This window comes from Rhinatrema bivittatum, chromosome 9 (genome assembly GCF_901001135.1).
Source record: "Rhinatrema bivittatum chromosome 9, aRhiBiv1.1, whole genome shotgun sequence".
Taxonomy (NCBI): domain Eukaryota; kingdom Metazoa; phylum Chordata; class Amphibia; order Gymnophiona; family Rhinatrematidae; genus Rhinatrema; species Rhinatrema bivittatum.
Window position 1 is genome coordinate 42,363,823 of NC_042623.1, and position 17,319 is coordinate 42,381,141.

General features: G+C 42.7%; 1 protein-coding gene across 1 annotated transcript in view; it reads right to left on the minus strand.

Moving 5' to 3' along the window:
- Positions 1 to 7,113: 7,113 nt before the first annotated feature.
- The window catches only part of RELN (reelin), a 699,179-nt gene continuing 688,973 nt past the window's right edge, over positions 7,114 to 17,319 (minus strand). Inside the window, exon 64 of the mRNA XM_029615599.1 lies at positions 7,114 to 8,462. Within this exon, the coding sequence (XP_029471459.1) occupies positions 8,366 to 8,462 (97 nt within the window). The 3' untranslated portion in view covers positions 7,114 to 8,365. The remainder of the gene's footprint in view (positions 8,463 to 17,319) is intronic.

Here is a 17,319-nt window from a genome sequence, read left to right on the forward strand (position 1 = left end):
ATACTTGGGACAGATGCAGAGGCCAGTGATATGGGTAAGGGAGAGAGTTGACTGTCGATGGTGAAACAGCAGGAAGAGGAAGCAAGGTGGGCCGAGGACTTTATTTACCTGGTATTATTATGTTACGTGTATATGCTACCATAGTGTCACAAGTTAAGTGCAAGAAAGGGTTTAGCTCTTATTGATGGGGTCTACCCGGCAGTTCATTCATTGCTACGTCTCTTGAATAAAATGTATTTAAGTAAACAGATTCATAAAAACAAGTCTAAAGGTCAGCAATTGATTAAAAAAACAAACCCAAAAAATCCAAAACAAAACACATGCTGATAAGAGACTAATGTTCTAACTAGTCCAATTTTGGCCAAAGCTGGAACAGTATAGTTTGAAATGTGTGCTTCTTGCCTTCGTATGAATGTATAAATGTTTCTTCAGCCAGCACAGAGCTGTTGGTTGCAATCTCAGTTATGACCCAAAGCCTAGTCAGTAACAGTTTTACAACCAGGATGAAGCACTTCCTGCATAGTGGAGCTTGAGCGATAACATCACCTGTAAAGAGATTACTCTGCCACAGCCCCAGTCATCTTTCCGCCATGTATGTAATTCTAAAATGGGGTAGGCATTCTCTGTGTCATGGTTAATGGGCAATATTCAGAGTCCATACTAGAGGAGGTGTGTATATTGCATACAAGTGAAGGAAGATATGTACAGTCTACATAACGATTTCATGAAGAAGTATGATTCTCTAATTTGTATTATGTACATTTTCTATACAGGTGAGCAGTGTGACTAGATACTTGAACAGCTCTCTGTTCTAAGTTACATTTTCACCTACTTCTGCACATTCCCTGCGGATGACACTTTAGTAGTGCTGTAAACCTGAATCTTTAAACTGGCATTGACCTAAGAAGGACATCACCTTTACCAAACTCCCAGGCTGGTTTTCTTTCATAGCCACGTCTTCCTGTTATGTGCAGTGCTGAGACTTAACGTCACTGCTTGTTTGTGCTGCTACAGGGTTAGGTGATCATTATATAGGACAGTATTTTGGAAGAACACTGGAGTCTGGTGTTTTCTAGTGATCTGTAACTATTTCTGCTAATAGTTGCAGAATACACAAGGATCTTCAATTTCGGTTTTTATTTATTTTTTTATTTTTCCCAGGAATTTATCAGGGTTTATTTTGACAAAAAAACAACGAGAGAAAATCAGTTCAAAAAGATCTTTCACCATTTTTCTCGGAGAATATCAGAACTTATTTTGGTGGACAAAAGCCTCCCACTGTCCCATTCCCTCCCAACCCATCTGTATAGCCTCTCCTCAACTGATTCTTCAGGTGATCCTGATCCCTTTATCCTTCCAGCATTCCCCCTTTTTCTCCCACTCTTTCATTGTCTCCCTTCTTTCCAAAAATCGCCCTCCCCCAAACATTATTCATGTTTACCGACTGTGGCGAGTCCAGGCTCCTCCCTCCGCTCATGTTCCCGGGCTCTGCAGTGCAACCCTACACTGAACTTCTGAGTCTGCGCAGAGCCCGAGAGGCAGGGAGCCTGCCAGAAACGTCTTCTGGTGGTGGTGGTGGGGGGGCTGCTGCTCTTCTGTGCTTGGGAGGGCGGCTGTGAAGCCGTGCTCTGGCCAATGCTTCGGTTCCAGCTCCACACTCCGGGAAAGTGCTGAAGCTGAAGCATCGGCCAGAGCAAGGCTTCTCAGTCTGCATACAATTAGAGTGAAATTCAGTTGAAATCGATTTTAACCTTTGGAAAAAGCTGGGAATTTACCGGTGAAAATCGGTTTAAACTGAAAATGAAGATCCCTAAGAATACAGTAATGATTCTTTGCAAACATTAATATGTTGGTTGTCCTGGCAGATATTGTCACTATGGGCCAGATTTTCAAAGGGATACGCGCGTACCCCCTGCGCGCGCCGAGCCTATGTTGAGTAGGCTCGGAGGCGAATGCAAGCCCCAGAACGCGCGTAAGTCCCGGGGCTTTCCTGGGGGGGGGGGCGTGACACGGCAGCACGTCATTTGGGGCGGGGCCGCGGGCATGGTTCCAGCCCGGGGCATGGCCAAGGCCTCTGAAACGGTTCCCGGGCCTGGGAATCGCACGCTGGCGGCTGGCCCGGCGTGCACAAGTTACGCCTGCTTCAGGCAGGCGTAAGTTGTACAACAAAGGTAGGGGGGGTTTAGATAGGGCTGGGGGGGTGGGTTAGGTAGGGGAAGGGAGGGGAAGGTGCGGGGGGTGGAAGGAAAGTTCCCTCCGAGGCCGCTCCGATTTCAGAGCAGCCTCAGAGGGAACGGAGGCAGGCTGTGCGGCTCGGCGCGCGCAGGCTGCCAATTTTGGGCAGCCTTGTGCGCACCGACCCCGGATTTTAATGGATACATGCGGCTACGTGCGTATCTATTAAAATCCCGCGTACTCTTGTTTGCGCCTGGTGCGCGAACAAAAGCACGCGCGGGCGCAGATTTATAAACTCTACCCCTATTTGCGCAGATATAGGGATACAATTTTAGGTCATGACTACAAAACGTTAGAGATTTGGATGTCAAAGCGTTAGTGAAAGCTCATGGACCAAATGACGCAAAGGATTATAGAGGGAATATGGTTGTTTTGCAATCATGAAAAGCTCCTTTCATTTTCTATTGTTTCTTAATCCTTAGAAGTTTTCTGAACATGTCCAGGCAATAAAGGTATTAGAGTGCACTGCTGCAGTATTATTTACAATAAACCTATTGACTGGGAAAGCTGGCATTACCTTGTTTTTGAAAGAGGCAGCTGGCCAAAATGATTTTTCTATGAGGATGGGTCACAATAATTTGCTTTTAAACTGGAGCTCATCAGGGGCACATTTAAGGAGAGAGACTTTTTAATGTTCTTCTCTCCTTCAGATGCCTCCTTCCTCTTAGATGGTATTTTATTGATTTTCTCCTTAAATTGGTACCTTGCTGCCTTTCTGCTTAAAATGATTCACGATTGCCTCTTTCCTCTCCACTGGGTATTCCATGGTCTATGTACACTTAAAGTGGTTCCCTTTCCCCCTTCTCCTACTTTCTGAAAAATAAGCTGGCTGCCACACTAACTGGCTGCCTGCTTCACATGAGAATATCTTTTGAGTTAATGTTATACCAGTCACTCTTTTGTACAGGCTCCTAAAGTGCTGAAAAATGAGGTATAGGAGGAAATGTTTAAATACTACATAGGGAGGGTGATTTCCAACAGTTTGCATAACTCAGCACATACACAGCTAAACTTACACCTGTATTTTTTAAATTGTGCAGCCGGAGCCACATAAGTTATTAATAAATGCTGTATATCTCTGCCCCGAAAGTACATACATATGTTTCAGTACATGCACATTTTTTAATGGAGGGATCTGAGCATATATTTTATGCCTAAAATAATTATAAAAGCATGTAATAAGCCTCTGTTTTTGTGCAGTGACAGTATTTTCTGAAGTTGGCTGTTATCTTGCTTATGAAAATACTTGTTTGTTGAGACCTGCACCAGTTGACACAGATCTTTACCAGTTCACCCACATTCTCCACCATTTGCTCCAGACTCCCAACCAAAAACTGTGGACAGATCAGATTTAGTATCCGCAACATGCATACATGTTTAGTGATGTATATGTGAACTCCATTTATAAAATACATAAATAAGCTATACTTACCATATACTTACAAATCCTGCACTGGAACACCCTCAAAACACCCTCTGGGGTTTTAATAAAGTACGCCCGCGCGTACTTTTGTTCGCGCACCAGGCGCAAACAAGAGCACGCTGGATTTGAATAGATACGCACGTAGGGGGTAATTTTCAAAAGGAGTTACATGCGTAAATGTAGCTACTATTGTAGCAATTTTCAAAAACCCACTTACTCAAGTAAAGTGAATTTACTCCAGTAAACCTGGTTTTTACTTGAGTAAATGCTTTTTAAAATCAGGCCCGTAGCCTTTAAAATCCGGGGTTGACGCGCGCAAGGCTGTGCAAAATCGGCAGCCTACGTGCGCCGAGCCGCGCAGCCTGCCTCCATTCTCTCCCCCCCCCCCCCGCACCGTCCCCTCCCTAACCCACCCCCCCAGCCCTATCTAACCCCCCCACCTTTGTTTGAAGAGGCTGGCGTAACTCACGTGTGCCGGCTGCGCGATTCCCCGGCCTGGGAGCAGTTGCGGAGGCCTCAGCCATGCCTCTGAAATGCCCCTGGGCCGGAACCACACCCGCGGCCCCACCCCGGATGACACGCCCCCCAACACGCCCCGGGACTTATACGCATCTTGGGGCTTGTGTGCGCCGCCAAGCCTATTCAACATAGGCTCGGCGCGCGCAGGGGGAATTTGGGGCAGGTTTTCGAGGAGTACGCGCCTCTTTGTATTTTCATACTTTTCTGTGTGGTAGTGACAGCACGCACATACTTTCTCACCCTTCTGAAAATTTGCTTACCTTTCACAGAGACTACTTATGTATGTATATGCTGATTTTATGCACACGACCTCACGTAAGTCTGAATATTAAGTAATTTGAGGTACCTTGGTTTGAAGACCAAATGAAACAGCAGTTCCATTAAAATGTAAAAAATAAAACATTTGTATATCCTGGAGCGTATTTATTTCACACTGTGTATCTTATAGATGCACTTTGATCCTTTGGGTTAAACTGTTTTCCTCTTTGAATCTTGGTGTATTCTGTTGACCTCACTTTGTTTCTATTTCTCTGTTATGTTTTTGGTAGACCTGAGGTTTCTCATCTCATTAGTTTGGCATACAAGTCTTTCCAGTAGAGAGAAGATTCCAATGCAACATAGCTTTTTTTTTTTTTACCTCTACTGTCCTCCCAGTTTTGTGACGTACTAGAAAGTAATAGTGAAGTCCATGTTCAGTCACTGTCTGGACAGCAAAGTTTCGGGGATATTTTCTAAAGACTTATCGCACGCGTGCAATAGGATGCAAAGTTGGGGTGGCGAGGGGAGTAGTCGGGGTGGCGAGGGGATGGATTCGGTAGTGTCTTTGCTGGTGGCGATAAGGTTAGTAATGTTATCGTCACCAGTAGCACGCCAAATAACACCACCTTTCACAGTGGTGCTATTCGGTGCGAAAGCAGGCAGAGAAGATACCGCGGTGGTGCGAAGGCTGCGAGCTTTCACAGGCCCACCCCCCGTTTTCGCTGGATTCATTATTCAGCGATGAATGATGAATCCAGGCCTTACTGGATAAACTTATCTGGCTAACTTTGGAGGTATATTCAATAGTGCATCTGCACTACTGAATGTAGCCTGCTATCTTTAGTTTAATTGACATTTTTCAATTTACAAGCTTATAAGGCTCACAAATTATCAATGCAAAAGTATTCAATGTAATACAACAACGTATAGTTGCCAGTATAAGTAACATTGGATAAAATAATCTCTTCCAGATATACCAGGTTATTGAATAATTTTAGGCTTATGAAGCACTCTTCAGAGAACAGAATAGCAAATAAGACATATAGTATCACATGCAAATCAAGCAGCAGCATAAAGTATTGCAAATAATACATGTTGTGCACCAAATGCCAATACAGGCTACAGCATTTTAAGAGTCTGTGATGCTAGATGAACAGATCATGTCACTGCATCCAATAAAGGGCCCACTTTCTGCAAGAAAGGCTCCCAAATTTTAAGAATATTAGAATAAAATTACAGAGCTGAATCCAGCTAACTTTATGGCAGCTCTTTGGCCCTAAACCAGACTTAGGGCCTCATTTTCCAATATCGCATTGGTAACGCATTAGCCTTACTATAGTGCCTATGCCCTACATAGGTATTTGAATCCCTATGGGAGGGCTACCTACTAACTCGGGGTGGGGATTAGGTATGCGCGTCGGGGGTTGGGGGCCACTTTCGCATTCCACATGAGACCTACGGACAGAACAGTGGTCTCTAGTGCAGATTTGCTGGCCGTCGGAGTGAGGACGCTCACTCCAAGAGGAGATTTGGGCAACATTCTCTCCACCTAGCATGTTGTTGCCCAGGTAGAGTGTCCATCAAGCTAGGTAGAGAGAACGTTGCCCAAACCACTTCTTGGAGTGAGCGTCCTCACTCCGACAGCCAGCAAATCTGCACTAGAGACCACTGTACTGTCCGTAGGTCTCATGTGGAATGCGAAAGTGGCCCCCAACCCCCGACGCTCATACCTAATCCCCACCCCGAGTTAGTAGGTAGCCCTCCCATAGGGATTCAAATACCTATGTAGGGCATAGGCACTATAGTAAGTCAGTCTCTCTCTCTCTCTCTCTCTCTCTCTCTCTCTCTCTCTCTCTCTCTCTCTCTCTCTCTCTCTCTCTCTCTCTCTCTCTCTCTCTCTCTCTCTCTCTCTCTCTCTCTCTCTCTCTGCAATAACCCTTTTCTGGCCCGTAGCGCAGTAACACTGCGGCTGTTTCACGCACACGATAAACAGGTTCCCGCTTTACATATGCTATCGCGTTAACGCGATTTGCGAATTTATCGCACGCGGTAAAGTGCTTGGAAAATGAGGCCCTTAGCTGGCTAACTTTGAGTATCAGAATTAGCCAGATAACGTAGCCTGCTAACTCAACTCTTCCCAGTTATGCCCCCAGAATTCCCCTAACTGAGCCGACTAAATTCTAGCCAACCAGCTTATCATGGACAATAAGTTAGCCAGCTAGAATTTAGCCAAATGTGCCCAAATCTTCTGAGTTATCCAGCTAAATGCTTTTGAATATGGACCTCAGTATTTCTTCTGCTTTTTCATGGCAGCAATGATGTGAATTGCATTCACATCTCATCTGCATGCTGTTCTATTGGGGTGTTGGAATTTAAGAAGAAAAAGGCATCATCTGTGTGACGGTGCCAAATGTAAGGTTAGCCCTCAGTTACATATCAGCTGTACAAATAACATAGGTGTATGAACTATGATGCAAGGATAACTCAATAGGCAGATGTAGAATAATGTAAGATTGCTGGCTTTGTCTACACTTGGAGAATTCCACGCTCTTTTATGTTCCAGTGGCATCTGGTTCTTCTCCTCAATGAGGAATCCCTTGAAAGTTTTATCAGTTAACATTTACCTCATAAAACATTTCAAAGGAATAAAAGATGAAAAAAAGAGAGGGATAGATGGAAACATTTACACCATTTTATTTAGTTTATTCATTTCCTTGGAATTGGTCATTTATTAAATTGAGGACATTGAGAAGGCTGACAGCGTCCACTTAGCTCAAGAAGTTATTATATATACAAATTGTCCATGATCTGTTCTCCAGGACTTGTTTGGATACGTCAAATCCCAGTATAACAACTTCAATCAAAACAATTCATGTCCTCAAAAGTTACATCGTATATTGGTTGACATAAGTCTTTATTGAAGCATAGATCTTTAGCTCTCTTCACCATACTGTATAGTGAAACATAGGCATCATGAGAATAGATGGCATTGGGCAATAGGGCCATTGTAATGTTGCTGGTGTAGGTACAGCTTGACCAGAAGATACAAACAATGACCCGCAATAGAAACAAACCACAAACAGAACACGGTGACACATCCACTGTTTACAAATCACTCCATTACCATAGACACCAAATGGCAGCTACTGTAAGTAAACCGGTCTTAAAAACCTGCTTTGTCTTTTCAACTGGAAATGGGAGCTTTCGCTTGGGGTTTTAGCCACAGCTGGCTAGGAACGCATTTTGAGATCAAATATTCTTATTCACAACGGAAACATTGCTAGCCAGCAGAACGCATCTGTGAGAAGTATTTAACCTGGTACACTCTTCTGCGGTTACCTGTCGGCACAGACATTTTGACTCGCACTATGCATGATGTTGGAATACACAGCAAGGCAGCCAAGAAGATCAGCGGCAAAATATTAACAGCAGCTTAACAAGCCGGCAGAGTGCCCAAGTCTGGTCGTGAAACAGTACATAAAAGACAAACAATGATAACTTAATCATATAAAATATACAGAAAGAAATACAGTGCATGTAAATAGCGAAGTGAAAGTGTTAAATACTGTACTTAATTCTTTCATCTTATTGTTTCAAAACAGTCTGAAGAGTCCTTGTGCTTAAATATGTATTCCTGTTAAACATTAAGTAGTTGCTTACTTCCAATTCTGCCACTGTAACTGATATTACAACAGATCACAAATTCCACAGACACATCAACATTAAAAACATTTACCTATGAGAAAATAAGTCACTTCTCATTAGTTCACAGTGCGAAAAAGTGGAGCACACTTAGTCTTGAGAAAGGCTTTTAGTTATTTCAGCCCGTCGCAGAAAAGTCCCAATATCGGACACGATACTTAAGAGGATGGAAAGCAACAGATCACATGTTGGGAGAAAACAAAAACCAAGGGTTTATTTTTCATGTCTTCACGGGTATCGTCTAAGTGACCTTCGTCTTCTGTTGTAGAAATGCCTGAGCCCATGTTGCCGTGAAAAATTCATCATGTAATTTTGTTTGCGAGTGCTGTTAAAGGAAAAAAAAACGGTTGGAGAAACAGAGAACGTGAATGCATTTCCTTACCCATGGTATACTTTAAACTGTACTGCAGTAAGAGAGAAAGTTAAGAAGCAGAGAAGTTGAAACTGTCAACTTTTAATCTTATTAACATTTAATATATATACAGTGCGCTGTCAGCCCACGAGTTGTGACACATTAAGAAGGAGTACACTGAGCCCCGTGGATGGAAATGTAAATTGCAATCCATGTACAGGTCCATAGTCAGACACAGTCCAGATCAACCTATCTGGCTAACTTTGGAGGTAAATGCAATAGTGCAGCCGCACTATTAAATACAGCCGACTATCTTACAGCTAAGACAGCCCTTTGGCCTGATCAGTCTTAGCCAGCTAAGTTATCTGGCTAACTCTAAATATCAGAGCTAGCCAGTTAACTTAGCCAGCTAATTCAGTTCCTCCCAATTACATGGCCAGAATTCCCCTATCTTAGCTGGCTAGAACTTAGCTGGATAAGTGCCCAAATATTCATGTAGCCGGCTAACTTCTGAGTTAACTGGCTAAATGCTTTTGAATATGGACCTCGTGATTCTTACATTCCTGTGGCCATATGGTACTGTATAAACGAGTGTCCATTCTTGATGCATGTAAATTTAAGGCCTCCTCATGACTTCTTGAGAATAGTGGGAAAACCATTGGCCTTTACTCTCTTCAGCTTTCTAATGTGCAGCAATATGTAAAGATCTATGCAATGGTTTCTCGGCACAGGTCCTCAGAGTAGTCTCACTTTTTAGGAGGAAAAAACCCCTTGAGATTTGAGATCTATAAGGGGCAATAATCAAACTGCCTGCGTTGGTGCAAACTCTGCAAGTACTTTTTACCTGCTGAATTTACACTGATAATCAAAGCAAAACTGTACAGGTAGTTTTGCTTTCATTATTGCCTCTGGAAAGTTTGCACATAAATTTATTTATGCCTACTTTGTTCTGTGGTTGGTTTTTAACAAGCTAAACATCACATCTTATTGTTGCCTCCCCCGACCTAACCCTGCCTGTGGGAACACCTCCACAGTATGTGGGTAAAAAGAACATTTGTTGTTCAAAAACATGCACACTTTTCGCTGTATAGAGGGTTAAAATGGTCTATTTTCCAAAAGTCCTATTATAGAAAAAGAATTCAAAAAAGTAAATTACATCCACTGAAGAAAAAAGTATCAGAAAGAAGTGTATCCTCTGAAACTAATTGCCTGTCTCCTGCCCACAATGGGCTTCAAACATGAATCGGAAGAAAAGCCCTGGATGTCAGATCATTTACTAATTTCTCCAAACTACAAATATCTATGGATATATATTGAACCTTTTGCAAATAAACCATCTCAAAGTCGTCTATAAAAGACACTTATCTCATAATGCTTTTAAATGTGAATCACCAGTGCTGCTCACTCCAAATGCCCAACATTTTGGCGGTCATCCCACCTTCATCAGGGATCAAGGCCAAAGTGTTTTTACGAGGTAACACTCAACACCTTAAAAAATGGTGCTCCACCAATTGTTTGAAGGTGTTGAGTGTTACCTCGTAAAAATGCTTTGGCCTTGACCCCTGATGAAGGTGGTATGACCTCCGAAACATTGGCCATGTTGGGCATTTAGAACGGGCAGCATTATGAGAACATTTTTGCTAAAATTTTCTTTAGCATGTGCTAGATGTTTTGTAGTTTACATAGTCCAGTGTCCATGTAATAAACTTTACACTGGGAAGACCACACGCCAATTCAGGACACGCATTTCAGAACATAGAAGTTGCCTAAAACAAAGAAGAACGGAAAGCTCCTATAGTAGCTCATTGTGTATCCCATGGTCACAGTTTTGATGAATTGATTTTTTGTGCAATTGATCAAGTCATTTATTATCTGAGAGATGGGGATTTGGATAGAGAGTTAAGCAGAAGAGAACAATGTTGGCTTTTTAAAATGAACACAATAGAATCAATGGGACTTAATTCCGAAACTGAGTGGTATCACTTCTTGTAATAATTTTTGTGAATGTAAGTATTTTTTAATAATGATTATTCATTGAAGAGTTATATGTATCATGTAACATATGATATGCTGATTTGAATTTTCATTAACCAATCAGCAGTAAGCATATTACTTTGAGACACTATTCACTTGAATGAGAGGAAAAGCAGACACATTGTCGCTGGAAAGTATTAGTGATGTGATCTGATAACTTGTGGTAAGAAGAACAGTATTTGTGATTCAAATGTGTTGCAAAAGAAAACAATTTTTTTGGGCTAATCTAAAGTTTGTTTTAGGAGAGTACCCTGATGCAGCCATTATTGGCGAAATGTGAATCACATCGGGCTCCTATTGATTAGTCTCATAAAGAATCGCATACGTTTGAGCATATAGTCCTGTTAAAAGTTTGTGAAGAGAGATGCATACATTTGGAAGAAGGATATGATTTAAAAGCATTTCACAATTCACTATTTTTTCACTTTTATAAAACATCAAAATATTGCAATATTTGGAGAGAGATACAAGACTAGTGATGAGAAAGGTAGCACCATGCTAAATGAAGTCTTTTCGCTTCCATTAGAAGAACACTTACAAGCAGTAAAAGAACGGATCACATTATGCCAATTCTTAAAGAATTACACTGGTTACCTATTTCGCACAGAATCCAATACGAAACCTTAACCCTCATCCATAAAACACTTTACAATAATAAAATAGACTAGTTGAATGCTGCATTACACTTTCATACTCCCCAAAGAAACCTACACTCCACTAACACAGGGCTCATCCCAATCACCTCTCCAAAACTAGCCCACCTAAATTCAGTCAGGGAGTGTGAACTATCACTGGCAGGCCCAGCCCTATGGAACAACCTTCCAACAGAACTAAGGCTAGAATCCATGACATTCAAAAAAGCATTAAAAGAAAATCTAAAAACATGGCTTTTTCGGAAAGCCTTTCCATCAACAACATGATTCTTGACAGCCACCGAAGCTACATATTGTCCACCCATCTGAACTTTGTCTGAAAAGATCCCCATATGATTATTTCCGTTAAGTACTATTATAACCTCTTATGTTATACGCTAGATGAAAATGTTTCATTATGGCATGACCGCATTTATACTTTAGATTTTTATTTATTCCCCGTTATTAATTTCTATTATAAGAAATATTAAGTTATTCTTAAGTCCTATTATGAGAAATATTGTTAAGTTATTATTATTAAGTTTTATGCCAAAATATACTCTGAAACCATTGTATGAAGCCTCTTATTTTTTGTAAACCGATGTGATATCCTAGTTCGAATGTCGGTATATAAATTAAACAAATAAATAAATAAAATTCCATTAAAACAGTTTTTTTTAGTTTGCACATTTCAAAGTAAAAATTTTAAATCTGGTTTATTTACTCAGTACCAGATTTCCTCCCAGTAGTTCTGAGATAATTAAACACCATAGTAAACCAGAAGAGCACATTTTTGGCACAGTTGGAACTCGGCTCTCCTAAGGCACAATCCAGACTCCAAGGTCAGCATACTGTATATCCACTACACAGAGAACATGGATTCACCCGAAACATCTGACAATTTGCTCTTTCTGGCACATGAATCACCTCTGTGTGTACAATACACGTTGGCCCCTGGGGGTCTGAAATGCACTCCAGGAGACTGCACTGGAACTGAACAAGTTGGTCTCAAAGATAAAACTACAACAAACTATCAGCTCAATACTGTAAAGTGCGGCCGCGTTTACCCCGCTCCTAACTCATTCGTGATTTGGGTGTTATTGGAGAAACCGTCTAGAATCCCAGCATGGCAGTGAAAGTAAGGACATTAAATGCACTTAATCTAAGTATGAACAGGGAAAATCAGGAACATATGCAGGTAAGTGAAACTGTTGGGCAAGGTGGGGGGGGGGGGGGGCTTTTATCTGCAAACATCTGCAGTCTTGCTTTGTGTTGTATTTTTTTCCTATATTGCTTTTTATCTTTGCTGTACCCCACTTAGAATTTTTGTATTTTTAATAAATAATACCATTCAAGTCTGCATGGTACTGCCACAATGAATATGCATAAGGCATTTGAAACATTTAGTTCCTTTGCAAAGGCTTTTCTTCTCTTCAAATTTTATGACATTGTTGGCACCTAGACTTCTTTCATGGATTTTAATGGTCTGAGAGACAAAATATTTTCACATCTGTCACTTCCGCTCACTACTAAGTGTAAGGGGGCACCCAGAATTTGCCTCTCACTAGTGCAGACCCTGAATGCAATGAATGATGTCAGAGCAGAGTAGGAGTGATTAGTAAAGTCTGACACTCCCCATTGGGAGGTGTCCTAGGTTTAACAAAACTCCTGTGCCCACATGAGTGCAGGGGGAGTCTTGAGGTGAGGGCTGGAGTTCCTCTCTCAGGGGTCATTCCCTTCACAGAGAAAGGACTAGCAGTTGGGCCCTCTCTGAACAGAGGTGGTGTCTGGAGAAGAGGCCTGCCCTAGGATAGCAGCTAGGTCCCAAAGTCAGGGTTCCCAGGCTTTCAGGAGTGGTAAGAAGTCTTTCGGGGACTTGCAAAGGTTTGGGGAAGACCAGGAGTAGTCTCAAGGAAGACAGGTTTAAGAACATAAGAACATGCCATACTGGGTCAGACCAAGGGTCCATCAAGCCCAGCATCCTGTTTCCAACAGAGGCCATACCAGGCCATAAGATCCTGGCAAGTACCCAAAAACTAAGTCTATTCCATGTTACCGTTGCTAGTAATAGCAACAGTTTAAGTTCATATTCCTCATCTGTCCAAAGTGACTACTTCAGAAGTTTGGAGAAAGAGGATTGTCCTTTGTAGGAGTTCAGAGAGCAAACTGCCTAACAGAGAAAGGTCCTAAAGAGTTGCTGACTGACAGAGGAAATCAGTCAGAGGCTCATCCAAGTGTAAGAAATGAGAGGAATTCAAGAGAGAAGAATAAAGAACTGGATCCAGAAACAGATACCAGGGAAGAGAGTTCCAGCCCTAGAGAGCTTACCTGCAAGGGTGTGCAGCATTTTGCTACTGTGAGAGACTGAGTTGTGCTTTTGAACTTTATTTTTCCTGAACTGTTTGGCACACTAACATTTGGTGTATACCTGTGGATTTTGTTTTTCCTGCCAACAATGACCAGCAAAGACTTTTTTATTTTTGAACAGCAGTCTGGTGTTTTTTTGTGACTTTAACTGCACTGATGTGCAGAAGAGCCCCAGAAGAGAGAAAACCCTAAAACAGTGTTTCCCAACCTGTTGGGGTTTCAGGATATCCATTATGAATATGCTTGAGATAGATTTGCATATTCTGGGGACCCAGGTTATGCAAATCTATCTCATGCATATTCATTGTGGCGCTTCTGAAAACCTGACTGTCTGGGTGTGCCTCCAGGCACACCCAGACAGTCAGCGGGGAAAACACTGCCCTAAAGGCCTTGGAAAGTCGATTCTCCACCTCGCCCCACCCATTACCACGTGGGAAGGACCTGGGAGCGACATGGGTACTGCTCTGGCCCATAACCTTCCCAGTGATCTCGCCCCCTCTGCTTGTGTCCAGATCAGTGCAGGAGCTACATAATGAAAAGATAATTTTCAAAGGAATTTGCCTGGATAACTCATTTCCCAGGCTGAAGATTGCCTCCCTTCAGCGGCCAGAAGCAGCACACATACTTCCCACTATAGAAAAAGGGATAGTGAGAGTGGGAGGGGGAAGAAAGTAAAGTATGTGCAGGAATTCATTTTGAAATCCTCATAGATTCTTTGTAACAACTGTGAAGCAGGTGCAAAGTCTGCAGGTACGAAAGTGACCTGCAGACGGTTCTCTCTGACCCAGGATTTTCAAAGGGGAAAGTCAGCAGGGAGTTTTCTGTTAAAAATTGGTTTGCAGATCCACAGGTACAAGCTGACAGTTGACGTGCACCGCTGTGACCAGAACTGGTATCTGAATTCAGAAAGAAAGAAATAAAAAGGCAAAGCCTACACAAAGATTATCAGTAATTATGGAAAAATAAGTGAATTCATTGCCAAGAGCAGCCTACTTGTACCAGGGATTAAACACGGAATACTGCTGGTACTGCAATCAGCTGGGAATAAGAGAACATTTATTTTTGATGGTTACAATATGTATGGCACATTTGTGATGAGAAAGAACTTGAACACATTGAGGCAGAGGACCAAGATCATCTGGTTTCATAGGAAGATGGTTCTTCAACCACCAAATGATGGCAAGAGTGAAAATTATGAGATGAAGCAGGACCTTGTCATGACTGAGCATAATGAGGACAAGAGGCATCAATGAATGATGCATGCAAACAAGGACAGGATTCTGAAGATGGCTAAGACAAGCTGTACAAGGACTGGACTGCCAAGCAGCAAATAGTTGTGTGACAACTATTTGAAAGGCAAGTCAGCACACGTCAGTTGTTTCCAAAGCGATTACTGAGAGAGGGGATGAAGTAGATGGCACCAATGGCCCTTTTCCACAGTGATCTGATGAAACCACTCAACATGCAGATTAGGGTGGAGCAAGGTACATTGTCAGCATCATCAAAGTGATGAGATATCTTCACGTGTTCTTCCTGCAATACAAAGGAGGCGTGCTGAGGAAGTTCAAGCAGTGGATGCAGGAAATTGACATACAGACTCAGAAGATCCTGAGGAGAATTTGCACTGACAACAACCTTGAGTTCTGTTCCAGGGTATGTAGAACGTCCAGAGCAACATATGGGACTGTACATGAGTGCACAATGGTGTGCACCTCATAGCAAAAAACAGTGGAGTGGATGAATCCTACTCTTTTCAGTCTCTTCAGGGATACAATCAGCATTAGTGGGCTACCCAAGACGAATTTGAGTAGAACTGACATATACAGCAGCATATATCAGGAACCATATGATGAACAAGCACAATGATGAGACTTCCTACAAACTGTGGTTCCAAAGAAAGCAGAGTATGCATCACCTGAGAGTTTTTGGCTGTGATGTCATTATTCACATTCTCAAACAAAAGAGGGGATACAAGCTGACTGCTATGGCCAACAAAAGTATATTTGTAGGATACCCTCTACAAAGTCATAGTTCAAACAACTGCATGTTGTTGAATCATGGGATTATGTTTTCAAGGAAAATGTGATGAATGGGGCCATGTGTCAACAAGATGACCCACCTTCTATTAAGTACTTTAGTGGTATTTCATAGAGGAGGGGAGAAAAAAACAATAAGGATGATCACTCAAATGTCAAATTGAATGGAGAAGCTCATTTGGATGATGAGCAGCCAGGAGACGATGTCAACCATAAAAATTCAAGCCACTAATGATCATCCTTCCAAAGAAGAGAGGGAGACATATGAAAGATCCATCAAAATATAAAGCATTCTCTCTGCAGAGAACATATTTGATGATCCCAAGGAACCCTCCACGGACAGAGACTCCTGAGTAACCAGAAGCTGGGACTTCTAATGAACTGCAATCACACAGCTCACAGAAGAGTAAAGCAGATGAGCCCATCTTATATCATGAAGCCAATGTGGAACAATGGTTTAAAGCAAAGAAATAAGAGATAGAACTACTGGATGAACACAACTTGTGGAAACTTGCAGAATTACCAAAGGGGATGACTCCCATCAAGTATAAATGGATACTATGAAGGAAAACCAATATAGCAGGTGCAGTTGTATGATACAAGCCATGCTTGATAGCCAAGGGATTTACCATCTGCAAAGACATTGATTATGACAGTTTATGATGAACCAATCTCAAACTTTGAAACTACAAGAATGCTTACTGCTGTTGGAGTTGAAGACTAGATCCTTGACCAGTATGATGTCAAGTGTGCACACTTGCATAGACAACTCAAGTAGTGTTGCGTCCGTCGGTCTTCGACGGCTTCGCCCCGCCTACCTCTCTCTACTTGCGGCTCTTCCCGCTCACCTTGGACTGGTGGCCGCTGCGGCGTCTGCTTGCCGTTCTCTCTGGCGTCCCCGGACCGGCTTTGGTGCTGCCTCCCGCCATTCTCCTTCAAGGTACCTCTAGGGTGCGCACGCGTACGCTGCCCTCATCTTTAACTCTACGTTGGCGCGAACCTCAGGGGCGTCCCCCTTTTCTGACGTCACGACTTCTGGGTTTATCTGCCTACAGTATTTCTAGCTCGTTGAGTTAGCAACAGGATTCATACGGATGGGATTCACTCTCCGTTCCTAAGCTACTCTGCCACTCCAGCGCTATCTGGAACTCTTACTACCCTTCCGGGGTCTCTAACGGGGTACCTGCTCCTCGGGGGCCTCTTTGCTTCTTTCAGGTGCTATCAGGAAACCGGTACTTGCTCCTCGAGGGCCCATGTTCCCTGAGTCACTGCCTGCAACCTCTACCCTTCTACTTGGAAGAACTAACCTACAGCTACCATCCGTGAGTACAGTAACCATCTCTATCCACAATACTGCTTCACTGGAACCAGGTACTCGCTCCTCGAGAGCCTGCTCTCTGCTCCGGTGCCAGACCTCTCGTCTAGTGGAATCTCTGTTACTGCTAAGTGAGTACTATGCTACCGAGTCTCTCTGCTCTAAGGGATCAGGTACTCGCTCCTCGAGGGCCTACTCTCCCTATTTCAACATTGGGACTCTGAATGCTATTCTCATTTTGTGCTCATAACTCTCAGTCTCTTTCAACTACTGCACTGCCCTGCAGAGGATCCGCTGTTCCAGCGTTCTATGCGAGATTCGCCCAGCCGGGCTCTACAACCACTACTCAATACTGCCACCTCTGGTGGTTACTCAAACCTGTTTAAAGATTCAATTCTGTGTTTGTGTGTCCAGAGTCTAGCCTGACACCGTGGTCCCTCACGGGA